At 39.3% G+C, this 18,576-nt stretch overlaps 1 protein-coding gene across 1 annotated transcript in view; it reads right to left on the reverse strand.

Annotated features, from left to right (window-relative positions):
* The window catches only part of Hectd2 (HECT domain E3 ubiquitin protein ligase 2), a 65,518-nt gene extending 48,478 nt beyond the window's left edge, over positions 1 to 17,040 (reverse strand). Inside the window, exons 1-2 of the mRNA XM_090346276.1 lie at positions 16,876 to 17,040; positions 2,520 to 2,649 (exon numbers count right to left, since the gene is read on the reverse strand). Coding sequence (XP_090202402.1) covers positions 2,520 to 2,649; positions 16,876 to 17,007 — 262 coding nt within the window. The 5' untranslated portion in view covers positions 17,008 to 17,040. The remainder of the gene's footprint in view (positions 1 to 2,519; positions 2,650 to 16,875) is intronic.
* Positions 17,041 to 18,576: the final 1,536 nt, after the last annotated feature.

Genomic DNA, 18,576 nt, shown 5'->3' on the forward strand with positions numbered 1-18,576 from the left:
CAGACCTATGGCAAGGAACTGTAGGTGTGGTCTCCAAGAGCTAACAGTTACCCCAGAGAGACAGCTGGACAAGGTGATGGGATATCAGTAATAAAAGCACAAAGAAACTCTTCTGTTCACAACCTGAAGGAGTTTGGAAATGATTCTCACTCAGAGCCCAACTAAACCAAGACCTTGATTTCAAGCTTATTGAACCCTGAGTTTAAAAAAAAAAAAAACTATCTATGAAACTTCTGAAAAAAAAATCTGTGAACAATAATGAGTTTTATTTTTAAGTCAGTAGGTAGTGGTAATTCATTATGCAGTTATCAGAAAACGAATACAATAAGAAATGTATTAAATTATCTATTTTACATGATTGAAGCTCAAAGATACTCCACATGGACATTTTCTAAATTATACGCATTATATAAATAAAAGTTGTTATTATCTAGTTAATATGTCTTAGAAATCATTCTCATAACTCCTATCCCAAATAGGTTCATTTCTTTATTGCTCTATTCTTATAATGGTACCATAATACAGGTTTGCTTTACTGTGTTGGGGAAGTATGGCATACAGGCACTAGTGCTTCCCAGAGGGAACTAGATAACTATTCAGAAACTATGTCCTTAAACATTTCAAGTTTCTTTTGTTTAGTTAGAGTGTAGAAGCATTCAACTCTATAGGATGGTTTTGTCTTCTTACAAGGCAAGGAACACTGAAAATATACAGTGATCTATAGTCCATGTGATAACACAAAATAGATTTATACATTAATTTATACTCAAGCCTCCCTGAGGAAACACCATTAACAGATCTGTAAGCACCGTTTCTTTGCTCAAAGTATAAGAGATTTCCTGGGTGTTGGTGGCTAAAGCCAGTAATCCTAACTACTCAGGAAGCTGCTGGGATCTAATAAGGATCATAAAGCTAGCTGGGGTAGGCAAGTCTATGAGAATTTTTATCTTCAGTTAACCACCCCAAAGCCAGAAATGGAGCTTTGGCTCAAGTGGTAGACTGTTAGCCTTAAGCAAAAAAGCTCTGAGACAGCCCAGGTCCTGAGGTCAAGCCCCAGGACTGGCATTTAAAAAAAAAAAAAAAAGTCATAGTCTAGCTATAACTGTATAACTTGTTTTATTTTTTGTAATTGCATTGTAAATATCTCTTCTAATCACTTTCTATACATATTCTTTTTATTAGAAATTTACAATAACTTAAGTAATCAATTCATTTAGGTTGGCTCTTTTTTTTTTTTTTTTTTAAGTCAGTCATGGGGCTTGGACTCTAGGCCTGGGCGCTGTTCCTGAGTTCTTCAGCTCAAGGATACTGCCCTTCCCCTTGAGTCTCAGCACCACTTCTGGTTTTCTAGTGGTTAACTGGGGATAAGAGTTTCACAAGGTCTTTAGTGCCACAGGTTGGTTTTGAACCGCCATCCTCAGATCTCAGCCTACTAGGCAGCTAGGATTACAGGTGTGAGCAACCACACCCAACTTCAAATACTTCTATAAATAATTCTCATTCTTTATATTTTTGCATGTATGCCACATTATTTTCTCAGACTCAATTCCTAGAAGAGGAATTACTAGGTTGGTGAGTATTTGCACATTTGAAAATAATTCTACATGTTCCTCTAGAATGTTTACAGTTTAAAGAAGAGGCTATCCTGTTGGCCTAATTCTACTTTTTAAATTAAATTCCATTTACACACAGTATTTAGCTCCATCTATTTGACTTTCTTGATGACAATGCTCTTATTAGTATAGTTTTTTATTTTTAAAAAGTTTAAAGAATTTAAAGTTGTTTTGTTTTTGTTTTTTAATGGAGGTTTATGAACTGCTAGGCAGACTACCATTTGAGCCACATATTCAGCCCTTTGCTCTGGTTGTTTTTGAGATATGGTTTCATCTTCAGCCAAGACTATTCTGAGATTCCCTATTTGTGCTTTCTACAGAGCTGGAATGACAGACAAAAACCACTCTGCCCAGCTTTTTCTGTTGAGTCTCTACAGAACATTTTTGCTAGGATTAGCCTGGAACTTCAATCTTCCCAATACGAGCCTCTTATCACTGGCCTCTTCTGGCCTTTGCTCTGCTTCCTGGCTACCATGAGATAAGAAGTTCTTTTCTGCTACAGCCTCCTCACCATAACTTTCTGCCTCACTACCAACCCAGAATCAAAGAGCCAAGTGACCATGGATTGAAACCTCTGAAACACTGAGTCAAAATGGCTACTTCCTTAAATTATTTCAAGCATTCTGTCACAGTGCTGGAAAGGCTGCTTAACATAACTGTATTATAAAAACATAAAATGTTTTATTGTAGTTGGTTCTCTAATCAAACTTATTTATGAATTTTCTATTTCATTATTACTTTAGGTAACAATCATGTAAAATAATGATTTTGCTTCTTTGTGTACATATTTACATAGGTTATTTCTTGTTGTTGTATTCACTAGACTATCAGAAGAAAGGAATAATTGAAATCTAACTTTTAAATAGTTGAGTACTATATTTTCAGCCAAGATATATAGACTATTACCATTCTTGATGTTAGGAAAAACAAGATGTGTAGGTGAACTTCTATTTTCAGCAGCTTCTTTCTTCTGGCTAACAGTTGAAACAAAACTGCTGAAAGTGGGTATTTGGCCTTTGGCACCTCTGTCCAAACCCTGAAAACAACAAAAACAGTTAAAGTTGTAGTATAATTCCTATCTTTAATTATTTTATTGCATAAATCAAAAAAAATTATAACAGGACATTTAATAAGATAAATGATAGATAAAACTGATGTACCTATAACTGATTTACCTTTGCTAGAATCAAATTATCTTAAGTATTCTAAAATCCATCATAGCTAACTTCTTACAAACTAATAGTTTGTAAAGAGAATAATCACCTCTTAGAGACAGCATGGATTTAACAAAATAATACATACAAAATAATTCACATTGCTGCTCATATATAGTAAATACTCCACCAATGTTAACTGCTGGTAACTACATATTAAAATATACTATTTTGTGACCTCCCAAAATATTTTTTCTAATAAATTACATGAATGTAATACTTCACAGGTTGAGTCACTGAATTTTTGTCCTTTAGAAAATTTTATGCTTCTGCTGCATAGCTCTGCTGTTTTAATTCAAATTTAAAAGTTTGGATAAAAAAGATAAACTCTCTTGGAGTTTTTTTCTCTAGTCAGTTTGCATCTACTTAGATCCTTGGTTCACAGAACAATCTAAACTATATATAAATTATCCATTAACAGTTTTCCACCAAATAACTCCATGAAATCCATAATATATATTTAATCTGTATTTCATAGAAGCAAAATTATGAGGCCAGTGAAAGATTCCACTGCCTCAGGGCTCATTCTCAGCTCTCAGATCTTCTTATGCCATTGTTCCACATTCCAGTCTCTTAGAATAATTAACTATTTACTTTTTTATCCTACAGGTAACTTCACATCCACAGTAGTTTCTTTTTTCATCTCTCTTTCTTCAATCACCAGATTGACTTCATTTACCTTTCTAGAATCAGCTCATATATGATTTAACAAGAGCATTTATGTTCATTAAATATTCATATATTTTTTGCACATTCTACACCCTCTTACAAAGACATCTGGTGAACTTTTAATAGGTCTTAATAGGTCATCCAGAAATGAAGTCTCTCATTTCTAGAGTAGGAAGCAGCAAAGCATTTAAGATCAATGAGAAACTTTGTTCTCTTCTTTTTGTTCCTTCTGATACTGTAAGCGCAGAAGCTAAGAGTTGAGATGAGAAATTTTGTTTTTTTTTTTTCTATTCCCTCTAGTACTGTAACACAATGACAGAAGCTAAGAGTTAGGATGTTGTATCATTCATCAGCTTGGATCCTTGAATGATGTGTGAACAAAACCAATCCTAACCAACATTATATTATACCATAAACTTTTGGGGTTTTTAAACACTGAAGCTTGGTGCTAACTTGAGCATCAACACAAAACTATCAAGCTTCTCTGGAAAACATTTTCTGGTACCATTTCTACCATCAATTTATTCTTACAATTTATTTGTTATTCTATGGAATTTCAGTTGTTCTCATATGGTCCCTCATGCTGCCCTGGAAATTAATATTCATAATAGATGAATAGGTCCTCTACTTTAGAGTAAATTCATCATGTTTTTTTTCTCAAGAAAGATATTAATGTAGAAAATATAGATGCAAAGTTGTTAAAAATTTCTGGGATTGGGAGACCCTCAATACTCTTATTTCACAAATAACAAAAATGTAATCGTCTTGAGGTTCACCAAAGGTTATGAGGCCAAAAATAGAAATGTGATGTGCACTAAATGAGAATTTGAGGGATACTTCCATGAATAAAGTACAGATGCAATGTGTGCGCACATGCACACGTACACACACACACACTACTCACAGAGGATTGTTATCATTTGTTTTTGCTTATTCCTTGATTTTTATTTATTTATTTTTTTGTCGTTCATAGGGCTTGAACTCTGGGCCTGGGCACTGTCCCTGAGCTCTTCAGCTGAAGGCTACCATCCTACCCCTTAAGCCACACTGCCACTTCCAGTTTTCTAGTGGTTAATTGGAGATAAGAGGCTCACAGACTTTAGTGCCAGGATTGGCTTTGAACCATGATCCTCAGATCTCAGCCTCCTGAGTAACTAGGATTACAGGTGTGAGCCATCGCACCCAGCTTATTTCTTGATTCTTACCTAGAGTTCTGTTCATCAATATTTCTGTGTTTGGATTAGCCAACACAATTCGGCCTATAAAAGTCTAACTGAAATGAAGAAGCTTTTCAGTCGATATGAGTTATGAATCTGGAGTTTCACCTGCAGACAAAATCATCTAGGATCTTGTGTAGAACATACAATATAATGGGTACTTAATAAATGACCATTATTATGATAACATACTAAAACAAATCATTTAGAGAGTCCTTGCTATCCTTTCTACTGTTTAGATGCTTTCTATAGTATATTCCAGCATTCCTGCACTCAGAAGTTCTCAGAACTGATATGTGGGAATCCAGAATTCAAATTTCAGTCTGAATGTCTCCGATGTCTGTACTCTTAAATCAAATATTACAGAATCTCTACCTATAATAGTTAACACTATTAAGAACTTACCAGGAAAAAAGAGACATGTTAAATATATTATCCCATTTTTACAACTACTCTTGGTGGTGGCTATTATCTTCTCTACTTTTATAGCTGCAGGAGCAACTCACCTAATCAGAGGAAATTAACATATGCACAAAACTAAGGAAAGCTCTGATACCTTAACAATCAGGAAAAGACCTAATATTTTATTTCCTGTCCTTTTCTCCACCTTGTGGTACTAAAATGGAGTTCCAAAGAACATTGCTAGTTTACTTGTGAGATTTCCAAATGATAATAATAAAAAGTAATTCAATGAAGTTATTTCACAGCTATCAGTTCTAATCTTCAGTAGCTTTGTAGTAAAAATTCCCAAAGGTAAGATAGAACATTGAAAAGAGGGAGAAATATAACAGGGATAAACAATATTTCTATATTTATTTAGAATAGTACTCTGGTAATGGTTTAAAGATCAGGCTGAAGAAAAGTGGGCTGGATGGCAGCCTTAGCCTAGTAAAACAAAACAGTAACAGCTATTTCAGGTCCAAGTCTGAAGCACAATGAAAACAAAATATTGTTTATGAATTACGAAGTTAAAAAAAGTGTAAAATGCTTTATTCTAAATTTTTACAAAGCATATCTGAAAATGTTCAAAACTGGTGGTTACAGAACTAGTTACACAGTTTGCAATTAATAAGCAAAGGGACCAAAGATTGCTAAACAAAAAGATGCTTTCCATGACAAAATGAATTTTTCTAATAGGATTATTGCTGTTCAGTAACAGCTAATTAATATAAGGACAAAGATATATGGTGTTAAGATGTCAAAGGACATAAAAAGTAAATGATCGCTTTAGCATTACTGGTATTCTTTTTTATTAAAGATTTTATTAACACTGATTTTTACATCATATTTCAAATGCCATGTTTAACAAACAAGTATTCAAGGAGGGAATTTCTATATGCAATCACTGGCACATAGATTTTTGAACATAATTTAGCTGTGGGTTTGTATGTCATAGATACATATTAATCTCTATCATAAAACATTATGTCTACAGAATATATATCCCATCATAGCTTTTTATGTCTATGTAGTTATGTTATTACTCATATTCTTGGTACAGAAAAAGCCATGGGCTGGAACAGGGATGGGCAAAAGGCAGCTTATCTGCAGGTGGGAAGGTCATATATTATTAGCATAACATGAAGGACATTGGATACTGCTTACTAAGTCAACAATCAAAGGTGGCCTTTCCAGATTTTAGATGAGGAACATGAAAGGCTAAACAGCTAAGAGCAAGACAATAGCAGAGGCAACAACATCAGGCAGTTTCAGCTCCCATTTAATTTCTTATTCTAACCTATATGGTCTACATTCTAAAAAAAACTTCTGCTAAAAAGAGGCATAAATGGACTGGTTTTCTGTTTCTTGTAATGAGAGAAGCTTAGACCGTAAGAAAAAAATTCCTTCATCTACTATGTCTGTTGTTTGTAAAATGATTGTATCTTGATACCTGTTATTTAAAATGACATGAAATTGATCATAGATATTTTAATAGGTTGACAGATTAATAAAAGCAAACTCTCAAAACAACAAATGGTCCAACTCAACCTGAAGAAAGGAAGTCCTACATATAACCTAGAATTTTCATGACAAAAACACAAAAACAGAACAGCATGTTATGCACAAACAGAAACAAATCAGGACAGAATGCTGTACAAAAATAAAATGACTAAATATGAGAAGTTAAAAAATCCACTGCCAAATTAAAGGTTAAGAGATACCAATATACAACTCTTTACGCCTTAGTTCTATCATAGATAGTACATCTGTTGTCTGAGGAGTTTTGGAAGTGTTATCTGTGAGTCTTTCAGAAGAACCACCCAAGAGATGAAGTCTTGGAATGAGGCCAGCCTACAACAGTGGGCTGATGTGTTGAACAGAGAGTAGCAGGATCCTCAGCCAGCTGTTACAGATTGAAAAACAAAGTACACATAGAAAACCCAGACAGAAAGCATGTTAAGAATTCATTGAGAAAAAAAATAATTCCAACCCGATATAATAGAGTTTAATCTAGGCAGAGGGTGACTTGAATATTTTAAACTTGATTTTTTTTTTTTTGCTGGTCCTGGGGCTTGAACTCTGGGCCTGGGTGCTGTCCTTGAGCTCTTCAGCTCCAGGCTACTGGCCTACTCCTTGAGCCACAGCGCCACTTCCTGTTTTCTAGTAGTTAATTGGATGTAAGAATCTCACAGACTTTAGTGCCAGGACTGGCTTTGAACCTTGATCCTCAGATCTCAGCTTCCTGAGTAGCTAGGATTACAGGCATCAGCCACCTCGCCTGGCTAAACTTGAATTTATTATTGCAAACAAAAGAATTTCATTTTATATTATAAAATATATAATATATATAGTATATACTATAAAATATTATAGCCCCAAGTCATATGTCATTAGTACCTACCAGATCTTACTAGTCTTCTGACTATAGATATACACAGATTACATGTAAGATTATTATATAGGATAATTTCAAAAAACTTAAAGACTGCATACTATGCTGCTCATAATAATCCTTAAAATTTTTAACCTTACTTATGTTTTATTTGAATACTTGAGTTCCTAGTTTAAACTTCTATTAAGGAAAAGATTATATCTAAATTAAATTTCTAAAAACATGAGAAGGGGTAACAATGTGTGTGAAGTAATGCTCCTATCTGGCGAATATAACTGTAACCTCCCTATTAATTATACTAAAAAGATAAATTAAATTTCTACTTTTTTATATTATTTTTCAGATGTCAATAAGGGGGATATATTCATGGCCTTCTATGATCACTTTTGTTTTGAATGCTTAGTTCTATTATAAATTCTGGTAAAATTTACTTTGATCATCCTCTATCCTCCAAAGCTGGTAAGAATCTCTGTAAAAGGTAAAACACTTGTTAACATTCTAAACAAATTCTTGATAAAGGAAAAATGGATGGCTCTTATTTTTTTATCATAAAACAACAAAACAGTTTAAAGTTATTGCATCTCTCTTAGAGTCTCTGTAATAATTTTTTTTTTTTTGCCAGTCCTGGGCTTGAGTTCAGGGCCTGAGCACTGTCCTTGGACTTTCTCAAGGCTAGAGCTCTACCACTTGAGCCTCAGCACCACTTCTGGCTTTTTTCTATGTATGTGGTACCGAGGAATCGAACCCGGGTCTTCATGCATGCTAGGCAAGCACTTTAACCATTAGGCAAAACTCCCAGCCCCTGTAATAAAATATTTTAAGTTGAATTCTATGTATACAAAATCTATCCTTTAGTCCCAGTGAATGTGGGGAATATTTATGATGCATATAAAACTAGTTTTTCAGAAGAAAAAGTGGTTTTTGAGATGTTGAGTAAAGGTTATCATGTTAAAAGACTAGCAAACAAATGCATCTGTATGTACTAGTAGTGTGTGTGTGTGTGTGTGTGTGTGTGTGTGTGTGTGTGAGTCTCACTGGGGATTGAACTGTGGACCTTTTACCTGTTGAGTAAACACTCTGCCATTAGATTTATGCCCTAGCCATTTTGTTGTTGTTGCTGTTTTTTTATAAACAATATCCTGTTGCTATCTTTGACAAGGATGGCCTCAAACTCCTAATTTTCCTGGTTTAGCCTCCTGATGAGCCAGACTTACAGGCATGTATCACCACTCCAGCTGCTTGTTTTAAATAAAAAATAAAGCCAACTTTAATATAGCTTACTTTACCAACTTCTAAAACAAACTGACCAAAACTAGTCATCTGGGCTATATCTGATATATAAGGACTCAACTGTATTTACAGTCTACAGAAGAGACTAATTTTAGATCTTGTTACTGGGTAGATATTTTCTCTTCTCATTTTTTTCACAGTTCCTTATTAGGATGCTAGGTAATATAATCAGAAGTGCTAACTTTACATCATTCTATTAAGATGTGAAAAGTCTGCTATATTCAAGGTGTGAATTTCTTTCCAAACTAATACCACCAGTCTAAGTGGGAATGCTTTCTTTATATAATAAATTGCTTTCTTTGCACAATAATAAAAAAGGACAGTAGGAAATAAGGATTCAGATTTTGAAATAAAAATTTGTTACCCAAAGTTACTATGAAGACTAAATTACTTCAAGACATGAGTCTTGAAGCTCAAGAAATTCAGGTTTACTTACTACAAGGAAGGTAAAATGACACAAGATCTTATTCATTTATCTTCCAACAAAAGAAAAAGATGAAACTATGTCATGCTTACACAGTAAAATATTACTTGTAAAATGTATGCCTTGATAGGAAAAATCCTTCAGCTAATTAGTCTTGCTGTTCTTTAACAAAAACATCTAAATCAAAACCAAGTTAATCTGAAGTATACTTTGATGACAAGACATAACTTTTTTAATTTAGGTGACTTAGCAAAATTTCAACCATTTTTCTTTTAGAAGCAAATTTGATTATATTTGTTCCAAAAAATATTTTTGACTGCCTAGTAAAATGTTGCACAGATAACCTCTCCAAGGTATAAGCATTAAGTAATAACTAGTTGTTCGTATAAAGCTTGTCAGAATAACATTACCCACAACAGAACAATCCTCATCCTACAGTCAATCATAATGTTTAAGGTGGGGGCGGGGGAAGGTGAAAACAACACACACACACACAGGAAACCAAAGTTTCCCATAGTTTTATCATGCCCAGACACTTCATTCATCCACTGCTGATCTTACTCTTAACTCTAAAAATAAGCAAGTTTATTTTCAAAGTCAATGCCAAAAGAAACTGCTACTCTGGCCACACTAAACTACAAACTATTTTTTTCTCTCTGTAAAAAGAAATTTATAGGACTCAAGTGGTAGAGTATTTGCCTAACAAAGACATGGCCCTGAACTCAGTATTACCAAACAGAGAGAGAGGAAGGAGAGAAGAAAACAGAAAAGAAATTCATATGAATCTAGATATATAACAGTCATAAAGAGTTTAGAGTATGTGACGTCTCTTAATTGTGTATGTGGGCTAGGAGAGACGAGTTGATAAAGGTAGTACATACAGAACAGGACTTGAAAAGCTCACTGATTTACAGATAGCTTTTCAGCAACAGATGTTTGTTGTTAAACAGTAAGTATGTCACAACTGAATGCCTACTATGTACAGGACATTTTTCTAAATGCTTTACATGTATTAATTTATACTTCATATCTATTTTATGATGTAGGCTAACAATGAGTTATAAATAACAGTATCACAGTTGATTCTTTTGTGTGTGTGGCACTGGGCTTTGAACTCTGGGCTTCTCATTTGCTAGGGAGATGCTCTACTACTTGTGCTAACCTATCAGCTCTTTCCCCATTGAGCATTTTTGAGATGGGTCTGGCTTTATGTCTAGGCCAGCCTGGATAATGATCCCATATGGGTTTCCCCATGGAAGCTGGGATGACAGGCACAAGTAACAGCAACTAATCACTGGTTGATATAGAATCTCACAAGCCCTGAACTGTAATCCTTCAAATCATCACCACCAAGCAAGTAGGATTACAGGCAGGCTTGAATTATCATATTAGCTTACCATTAATATTATTAAAGTTTCTCTGGTTAACAATTTTTTTTGCCAGTCCTGGGGCATAAAATTTGGACCTAGGCACTGTCCTGGAGCCTTCTCAAGGCTGGTACTCTACCACTTGAGCCACAGCACTACTTCAAGCTTTTTCTGTGTATTTGGTACCAAGGAATCAAACTCAGGGCTTCGTGCATGCTAGGCAAACACTCTACCACTAGGCCACATTCCTGGCCTGCTTAACAATTTTAATGGCCACTTTTTAAACAGTCAATGTGTGTTCTAACATTCTAGATTAATTACAAATCCAAAACGAGCACACAGATGCATTACAGTTGTAGCTTTAAAAAAAAAGGGGGGGGGTGACAAGTCTTCACAATCCTCTCAAAATCAAACATTCAGAATATGCATTTATACAGTGATAGTCTTCTTTTTTCTCTTAAAACTCTAATTACTTTTGTTGTGCCAGTCAGCAAAATTTTTACATAAAATTGAATTACATCTCCACACCATAACATTAAAGCTAAAATGATCAGGCATCTTCTCTTCCACAACAGCTCTAATTCTGGTAACATCTTTTTGAACAAATTTGTTGATGGACGACATTCTTTAATAATCAAGATAATCAAGGGCCGGAAGTTTGGCCTAGTGGTAGAGTACTTGCCTAGCATGCACAAAGATCCGGGTTCAATTCCTCAGTACCACATACATAAAAAGCCAGAAGTGGTGCTGTGGCTCAAGTGGTAGAGCTCTAGCCTTGAGAAAGCAAAAGGATAGTGCTCAGGCTCTGAGTCCAGGACTGGCAAAAAAAAAAAAAAAAGGACAATCAGAATACTTACTCTTGTTCAAGTCAGGGAAAAGCAGGAATTTCTGAATTGGAGCATCTTGATTACAAACAACCTCTCTGCCTCTTACTAGTCATTGTACTAGTTCTTTTACTAAGTGACAGAATACCTAGGTGATGCTCAGCACAGGGTAGGTACTAAATAGCTATTATTTATTTCTGTGCATATAAACACATATTTTAAATAGTTTATTAAATTACTTAAAACAGTCACTATCATAGTGTTCATTCTTGCTCATCTCTTCTCTTGCTTGTAACAATGAGCAAAGAACACATACTTCCCATATACAAGGCAGCTCTAAACACAGCTAGTCAAGGTTAAGTTTGCACATATAGGGTAAGTTTTCCTTTGGTTGGACTGCCCTTTTTATATAAATTTTCTTCTCCAAGAAACTGTGTCAAAAGCCTGAGTCCTTTTTCTTCATTAATCTTCCTTCTCTATCACTCCTGTTATCTAGATAGATTCTTTATTATGTGGATTCTTTCCTTACTTCATCACTCTAGTGGATGAACTTATCACTTCAGGCGTAAATTACAAAGCTCTTCCCTTCACTTTCTTCCCCTTCTCTCCTCCGTTTAGCTACATACTACCACTGATTTCATTATGCTGTTCCTCTATTCAAGGAGTTCCAATGGCTTCCCATTAATCGGGGAGGGGGGAGGTGGAGGAGAGGAAGTGCCCAACTTCTCTGCTTAGTGATCTGGTTCCAACCACAAGCAATCTTTCTTACCTCCCACAAGTTCCCAGCAGGCTTTCATTGGGCTAGGCTTATTGCTCCCTAATTTTCCCCTTTAAGTCTTGTTCCTGTTGTTTTCCCCTGTGGGATTATTGTATTCACTTTCTTTTGCCTATCCAAATCCTATCATCCTTCAATGGCCAGTCAGCTAAAATAATTACTTCTACTTCAAGGCCTTTCTTCACAGTTCTGTACACACTAATCTCCTTTCTCTGGTCTCCTATAATGTGAACTGTTTCTATAGTTAGTGACAGCTTTTACTTATTGCTTTGTTTTTTCATGCATTAGTTCTGCATCCTCTGAGGCAGATCTACTTTTTGAGAATCTTACTTTGTTGTTGTTTCTGTAGCATCTAGTGCAATGACAGATGTTCAATTACTGAATATAACAGATTCCAATAATTAACAACTTTTTGAAAAGAGATTCCATCAACTCCTTATATGCATATGTGACAAAAAGTGCAGTTTTCACTTTTGTTATAGACTGTTCATCAAATACTCCCATACACACTTTTCACTTTCCTTTGAATTTCTCTTCACCTTCATTTTACTTAACACATTTCCTGACCTGTATGTACATGTATTTCCCTTATCAATTTTAAAACAGGGTGGGGTGTAGCTTAGTGGTGGCATGTATACGCATAAAGCACACATGAAAAAAATGTAACCTGATTTCTTCCATTTCTTTTCATGTCTCTGATCTACATTAATAGCTTTTCCTGAAACCCACTTCATTCATTGGTACTCTATCCCATGTAGAATCTCTTTTCTGTTCACCTGATTAAATACCAAAGCAGTCAAACTTATCCTTTATTTGCCACTATAAATTCTGCCCCTCCTTTAAGCATTTTCTCTTTCCTCATTCACCACTTTTCTCCTAATACTTACATTTAACAAATTCATAGTAATCTCTATTCCAAACTGCCAACCTTTGGAAGTTTAATTCCCATCATTTGTACTGTCCTCCTTTAAGGCCTTTATTCTCCTGATTAGACACCTGCATCACCTCTTCACAACAGCACCTGATTGCCGCTCTCAGCGGGCTTCTTGAGCATTTCTAACTAGAACCACTCCAGCAGCCATTTATTTCCATTCTCAGCCATACCTGATGTCTGCTGCAACTCATTCATTTAGTCTGTACTTTTCTAATCCTTTTCAAGTGCTGTTCCATGTACTAAGTAGACTTGGGATAGGGCTGTGAGGCTAAAAATAGACTCCTAAGGCAGGAGGCTTAGGTGGCTCATGCTTGTAATGCTAGCTACTCAGGAGACTGGGATATAAGGATCATGGTTCAAAGCCAGTCCAGCCAGGAAAGTCCATGAGACACTTATCCCCAATTAACCACTAAAAAGCCAAAAGTTGAGCTCTAGCTAAAGTGGTTAGAGCCCTAATCTTGAGCAAAAATGCCGAGGGACTATGTCCAGGCTCTGAGTTCAAGCCCCAAGACTGGGGGGAGAGGGGGAAAGACTCCTGCACCCGACCCCACAGAGCTTCTAATTCATCAGGTAAATCATCAAAACTTCAAGCTTAGCTTTATTGGGAGAATTAAAAAAAAGTTTAAAGATATCTGAGCTTCATTTCCTTGTCTGATTCATTTAATTTCAAAAGTTACTAGATTTTACTATGCATCACTTGTTGAAAACTTGTTCCTTATGGTGAGCTGTGGGAATCAGGACCTTAACATGTCACCAAAAGAAGGAACGCTTTGGTCAGTCAGGCGTGAGACCTGACTTGAACCTTCTGGATAGAAATGGACTTTCTCCACACTTCGGATGCATTGTGTGAAAGCTTCCCTTCCCAGTATTCTTCCCAGGCTTGTACCTTTCTCTAGGAGGTAGCGTAAACTCTTCAACTTTTATTAGGGCCATCATAATCTGACCTCTTGCTTATTTTCCTGAGCTATCACTCTAAATTATTTCCATACTCTCATATAGATGATGCAACAACTTTTTAGGGGGGTGGGTCATGGGGCCTGAATTCAGGACCTGAGCACTATCCCTGAGCTTTTTTCACTCAAGGCTAACACTCTACCATTTCTGGTTTTCTGGTAGTTAATTGGAGATAAGAATCTCATGGACTTTCCTGCCCTGGCTGGCTTTTAACCATGATCCTTGGATCACAGCCTCCTTAGTAACTAGGATTACAGGCAAAAACCACCAGAGCCCAGCTGATATAATAATTTTTTGAAAAAGCCATTATTACAAGGACACTTGAATTGAGTCATAAACTTAACCTAGAGATAAAGCTAAAACTGGAAAAAAAAAGAAAAAAATCACTGAAATGGCTCAATGTAATACTTATCGATGGTAATTAGGCTTCTAAAGAAATCTGTAGAAACTCTAGTTAATGCATGAGGCCGAAAAACAATTAATAGGCCACATATATCTCTCCTTGACCACTCTATCCCATCAAGATGACAACTGCTCCAATACATCAAAGCATTCCCCACCCTGGTAAACTCATTATCCCAGTTCTGCTCTCATGCTCTTTGGAAAAACTATGCATATACTTTTTTGATTGGGACTTTACACAGCAATAGCTCAGAATTTCAGTTCTGAAAAATCTCTCTGACAGCTAAACACACACATGAATAGATGTATGTATGTATTAACGTACATACTACACATATATACCTAGTGACATGATACCAATGCTTGAAGACCATGTGGGTACTTTGGAACCTCAAGTTTTTCCACCCAGCCTTATCCCATTGTGTCTTTTCAAAGTTTAATTCAAGATTTTTAAAACACTTCTCTGAATCCTATTCTTTTTAACATGTAGTAGAGTATAAATTCACAACTCTTTATTTACAATCCCCAATCCTGTAAATGCTTGAAACATTAAAGTTTAGCAACTCATTCAGTGGCTGACTTGAAATATGAGACTGATTTTAACCAGTTTATCAGGAACACACATAAACTGTTTTGCATTTTTTTTGTCGGTTGTGGGACTTGAACTCTGGGCCTGGGCACTGTCCCTGAACTCTTCAGACCAAGGCTACCGCCCTACCCCTTGAGCCACAGCACCAGTTCCTTGTTTTGCAATTTTAAACATGCTGAATTATGGGGAAGGGTCCAGGACATACATCATTGTAAGTATTATATGTGGTATGTGTACTAATTGCTTTCGTAAAATGTGAAAAATTTGAAATTTCAAAGCCCACAAGCTTCAATAATGGACGTTAAGACAATGCATCAATTTCTGAAAAATTCTTAACCCAAATTTCCATTTTAGTTACACACTGAGATTATACAGTGATTGGGGGGAGGGTGCTTGCCTCAAAAAACTAAGCCCATTCATGTAACTGTGTCTGTAAGCTCATGTCAGTAAGAACTTCCTATAAAACAATAAACTCTAAAAATCTAGGGTAACAACAGAAGAAGCCAGGTCCATAAACAGTTGGGTAACAAATTCCTCCCAAAGTAATCCTTTCCTAGGTCCCATTTACCAATCAATTGTAGCTAAACTAAATTGTAGCTAAATGTGTGCCATCAGTGTCCATGCTTCCCTGATTTAATACAAACAACTTAAAAAAAAAAAAACCAATTTCAAGTTATAGCAGACCTTACACTTTTTGAGAAACATTATTCAAATCAAAACGTTATTCCAATACTAATTCTTTAAAGAGGAGTAGGCTATTTTAGTAATTTCTTAGTCATTTCAGAAGGAGGTTTTAAGAAACTAATGGCACGTAGGAATTTTAAAATGTATAATATTCCCTAAACTTTTACTATTTTGTCATGCACGGCTGCACGACAAGTCATGATCTTTAAATACATCAAACTTCCAGAAAGTATTTAAATATCATGTCCAATGCAAAACTTCAAAAATCACAGCTTAATTTCTTTTTCCTTATTATATTCCAAAGTAACCAAGAATCATAACCACCAGTACAAACAGTGGAATGGGAAGGAGGAAAGGAAGAAGGGAGGGAAGGAGGGAGGGAAAGAGGGAGGGGTGTCCCATGACATCATCCAGCAATATGTAGTTTGAGGGCTGAGAGTGCTTTCCAAATAACCTTACCAAAAACCCAGCCGGGGCCTCATCTCTATCACGGTCAGGTAACTTGAAAGAGTTTAAATAAAAGGTTCAGGGAGCTCCTCACGCCCTTATGCCACATGTTCTGTACCACAGCGGGGAAAAATTAGAAAAGAGAAAAGCCTCACGGATGCATTTACCTCCCACCACCCTGAAAGCACCCGGAAAGGTCACAGTTCGGCGGCGACCCGGGGCAGAGCCAAGCGCGATCTCGGCGCCCCCAGGCCGGCGGGCACCTCGGTGGAGACCCCACTCGTGTCTGTCTCGAGCTCCCCCGACAGAACGCCGGCCCCGAGAGGCGGGCCGCCGCCGCGGCGGGATGCGGGGTGGAGGGGGGTAGGGATGGGGAGGGGATCCACCCCACCTACCGAGCCGGCCGCGGAACCCGCACCCACTCCACCTCGTCCCAGCGGGGAGGGTGCAGCTCGCCCAGTGTCCAGGGCGGTCCACGAGGCGCAACTCCTTCCATTCCGGCGCCGGGAAGGGCGACCTGGGTGCACCACCCCCCCATCCCCGGGGGAACCCTGGGGGAGGCGCGCGGCCCCGGAGCCCATCCACCCTCCTCCCGACGTTCGCCGTCGGGGCGCCCCGGGGCCCCCGCCCTGTGCCTACCGCGGCCGCGCCGGCTGACATGATGGGCGGCAGCCTCTCGCGCTCCGGCTCCTTCCCTTTCTTCTCCTCAGTGGCGGCCGCCGCCACCGCCGGCGGCGCGGCGGGCAGGGGGTCCCGACCCGCCTCACTCATGTCGGGGCCGGGCGGCAGGAGCGCGAGGCGGCGGCGGCGGCGGCGGCGGCGGCGGCGGCTGCCGGACGGCTGCTGAGGTTGGCGCTGCTGCTGTCGCGGCCGCGAGAGGGCTCTGGGCGGCCGCTTCCAACCCGCCGCCGCCGCCGCCGCCACCACACCGCCCCCGCCCGCCGCTCCGCGCGCGCCCTGGACACGCGCCCCGCCCGCTCGGCCACCGCCGCCGCCGTCGCCAGCGCTCGGCGCGCGCGCCCGAAGCCACTGCTCCGCGCGCGCCCGGCCGGCCGTCCCTGCCTCCACTACGCGCGCGCCCGAGGCAGCTGACCGCCCCCCGCCCCGCCCCGCGTGCGCGCCGGGCCCGCGCGGACTTGGCCTCGCGCCGCTCCCTCCGCTGCCTAGCCCCGGCCTCCCTGCCCGGGTCTCGCCCACGGTCCGTCAGAGCTGCGGGTCGCCGCCACCTCGACTATCCTCAGGATTCGCCGAAAGTGCACGCCCGGCCGCCATATTGTCGCCTGAAATGGGGAGGAGGGAGACCCCGTGCCGGGGCCGCGCACCGGGCCACCGGGCGAGGCCTGCTCGGGTCCGGCGGGGACACGGAGCGCCCCGGCGGCACCTGTGGAGCGACGCGGTGCACGGCCTCGCTCTGCGGGATGTCCCCGGCCTGGGGTGCCCAGGAGACTGGGCCTTTTCCCCCCCATCGCCCACGAAGCTGTGCTCCTTGGCCGCTGCCTGCCCCTCGGCTCCCGGCGCACCCTCCTCCTCCCCCAGAGACCGGCCCCGTCCGGGTGCCCAGCCTCGGTGTGCGGAGGAGACAGCGGGGTGGGGGGGGGGCGGATTTGTGTCCCCCACCAGACACACAGACAGACACAGAGCCAGCCGGCCAGGCCACATTTTCCATTTCTGTTCCTCTCATCCCTCCTGTGACTGCCAAATCCGCCTCCCCCTTCCCGTCCCCAAGCGCGCCTACATTTCTCTTCCCCCATCCTTCGGCTGCCTCGGATCCCTTGTTCCTTTCCGTTTATAAGTCACAGATGGACATACCCAAACTCTGCTGCACAGTCCTTAATAGCAGATCATTATAAGCTCTGGCTATGGACATTTAGAATCACAATATTAAAATATCCCCCACCTCCACCGCCAAAAGACGTCGACAATTTCCTTTCCTTTCTCATCGCCCCCTCTTCCTTTCTGCAGTCTCCTGGAGTGGCAGAAACACCTGCTGATCCCAGGGGAAGGACAGAGTAGGAATGAGCTGTACTGCATACTTGAAATAGAAAATTTCTCGACATTCAGATCTTTGGATTTTTTTTAGGTGAGATGTTACTGCTTTATTCAACCTTCTGGGACTTTTTGGATCAAAGATACCCAGGTCCAAATAACAAGAATCATCTATACCTCTGAAATAAACCCGGAGATGATTTCTTGGGTAATTTGTTTGTTTTATGTAACTCAGTTATTAGCACAACTTAAGTCCTAGTGGCAGTTCTTCATGAAATGGGGCTGCATGATTTTCAAACCCAGAATTTGTAACAAGCAGATCTGAAGAAAACAATACAATGAAAGTGATAGCTA

This window comes from Megascapheus bottae, chromosome 15, assembly GCF_031878675.1.
Source record: "Megascapheus bottae isolate mThoBot1 chromosome 15, mThoBot2.hap1, whole genome shotgun sequence".
In the NCBI taxonomy this organism is placed as follows: domain Eukaryota; kingdom Metazoa; phylum Chordata; class Mammalia; order Rodentia; family Geomyidae; genus Megascapheus; species Megascapheus bottae.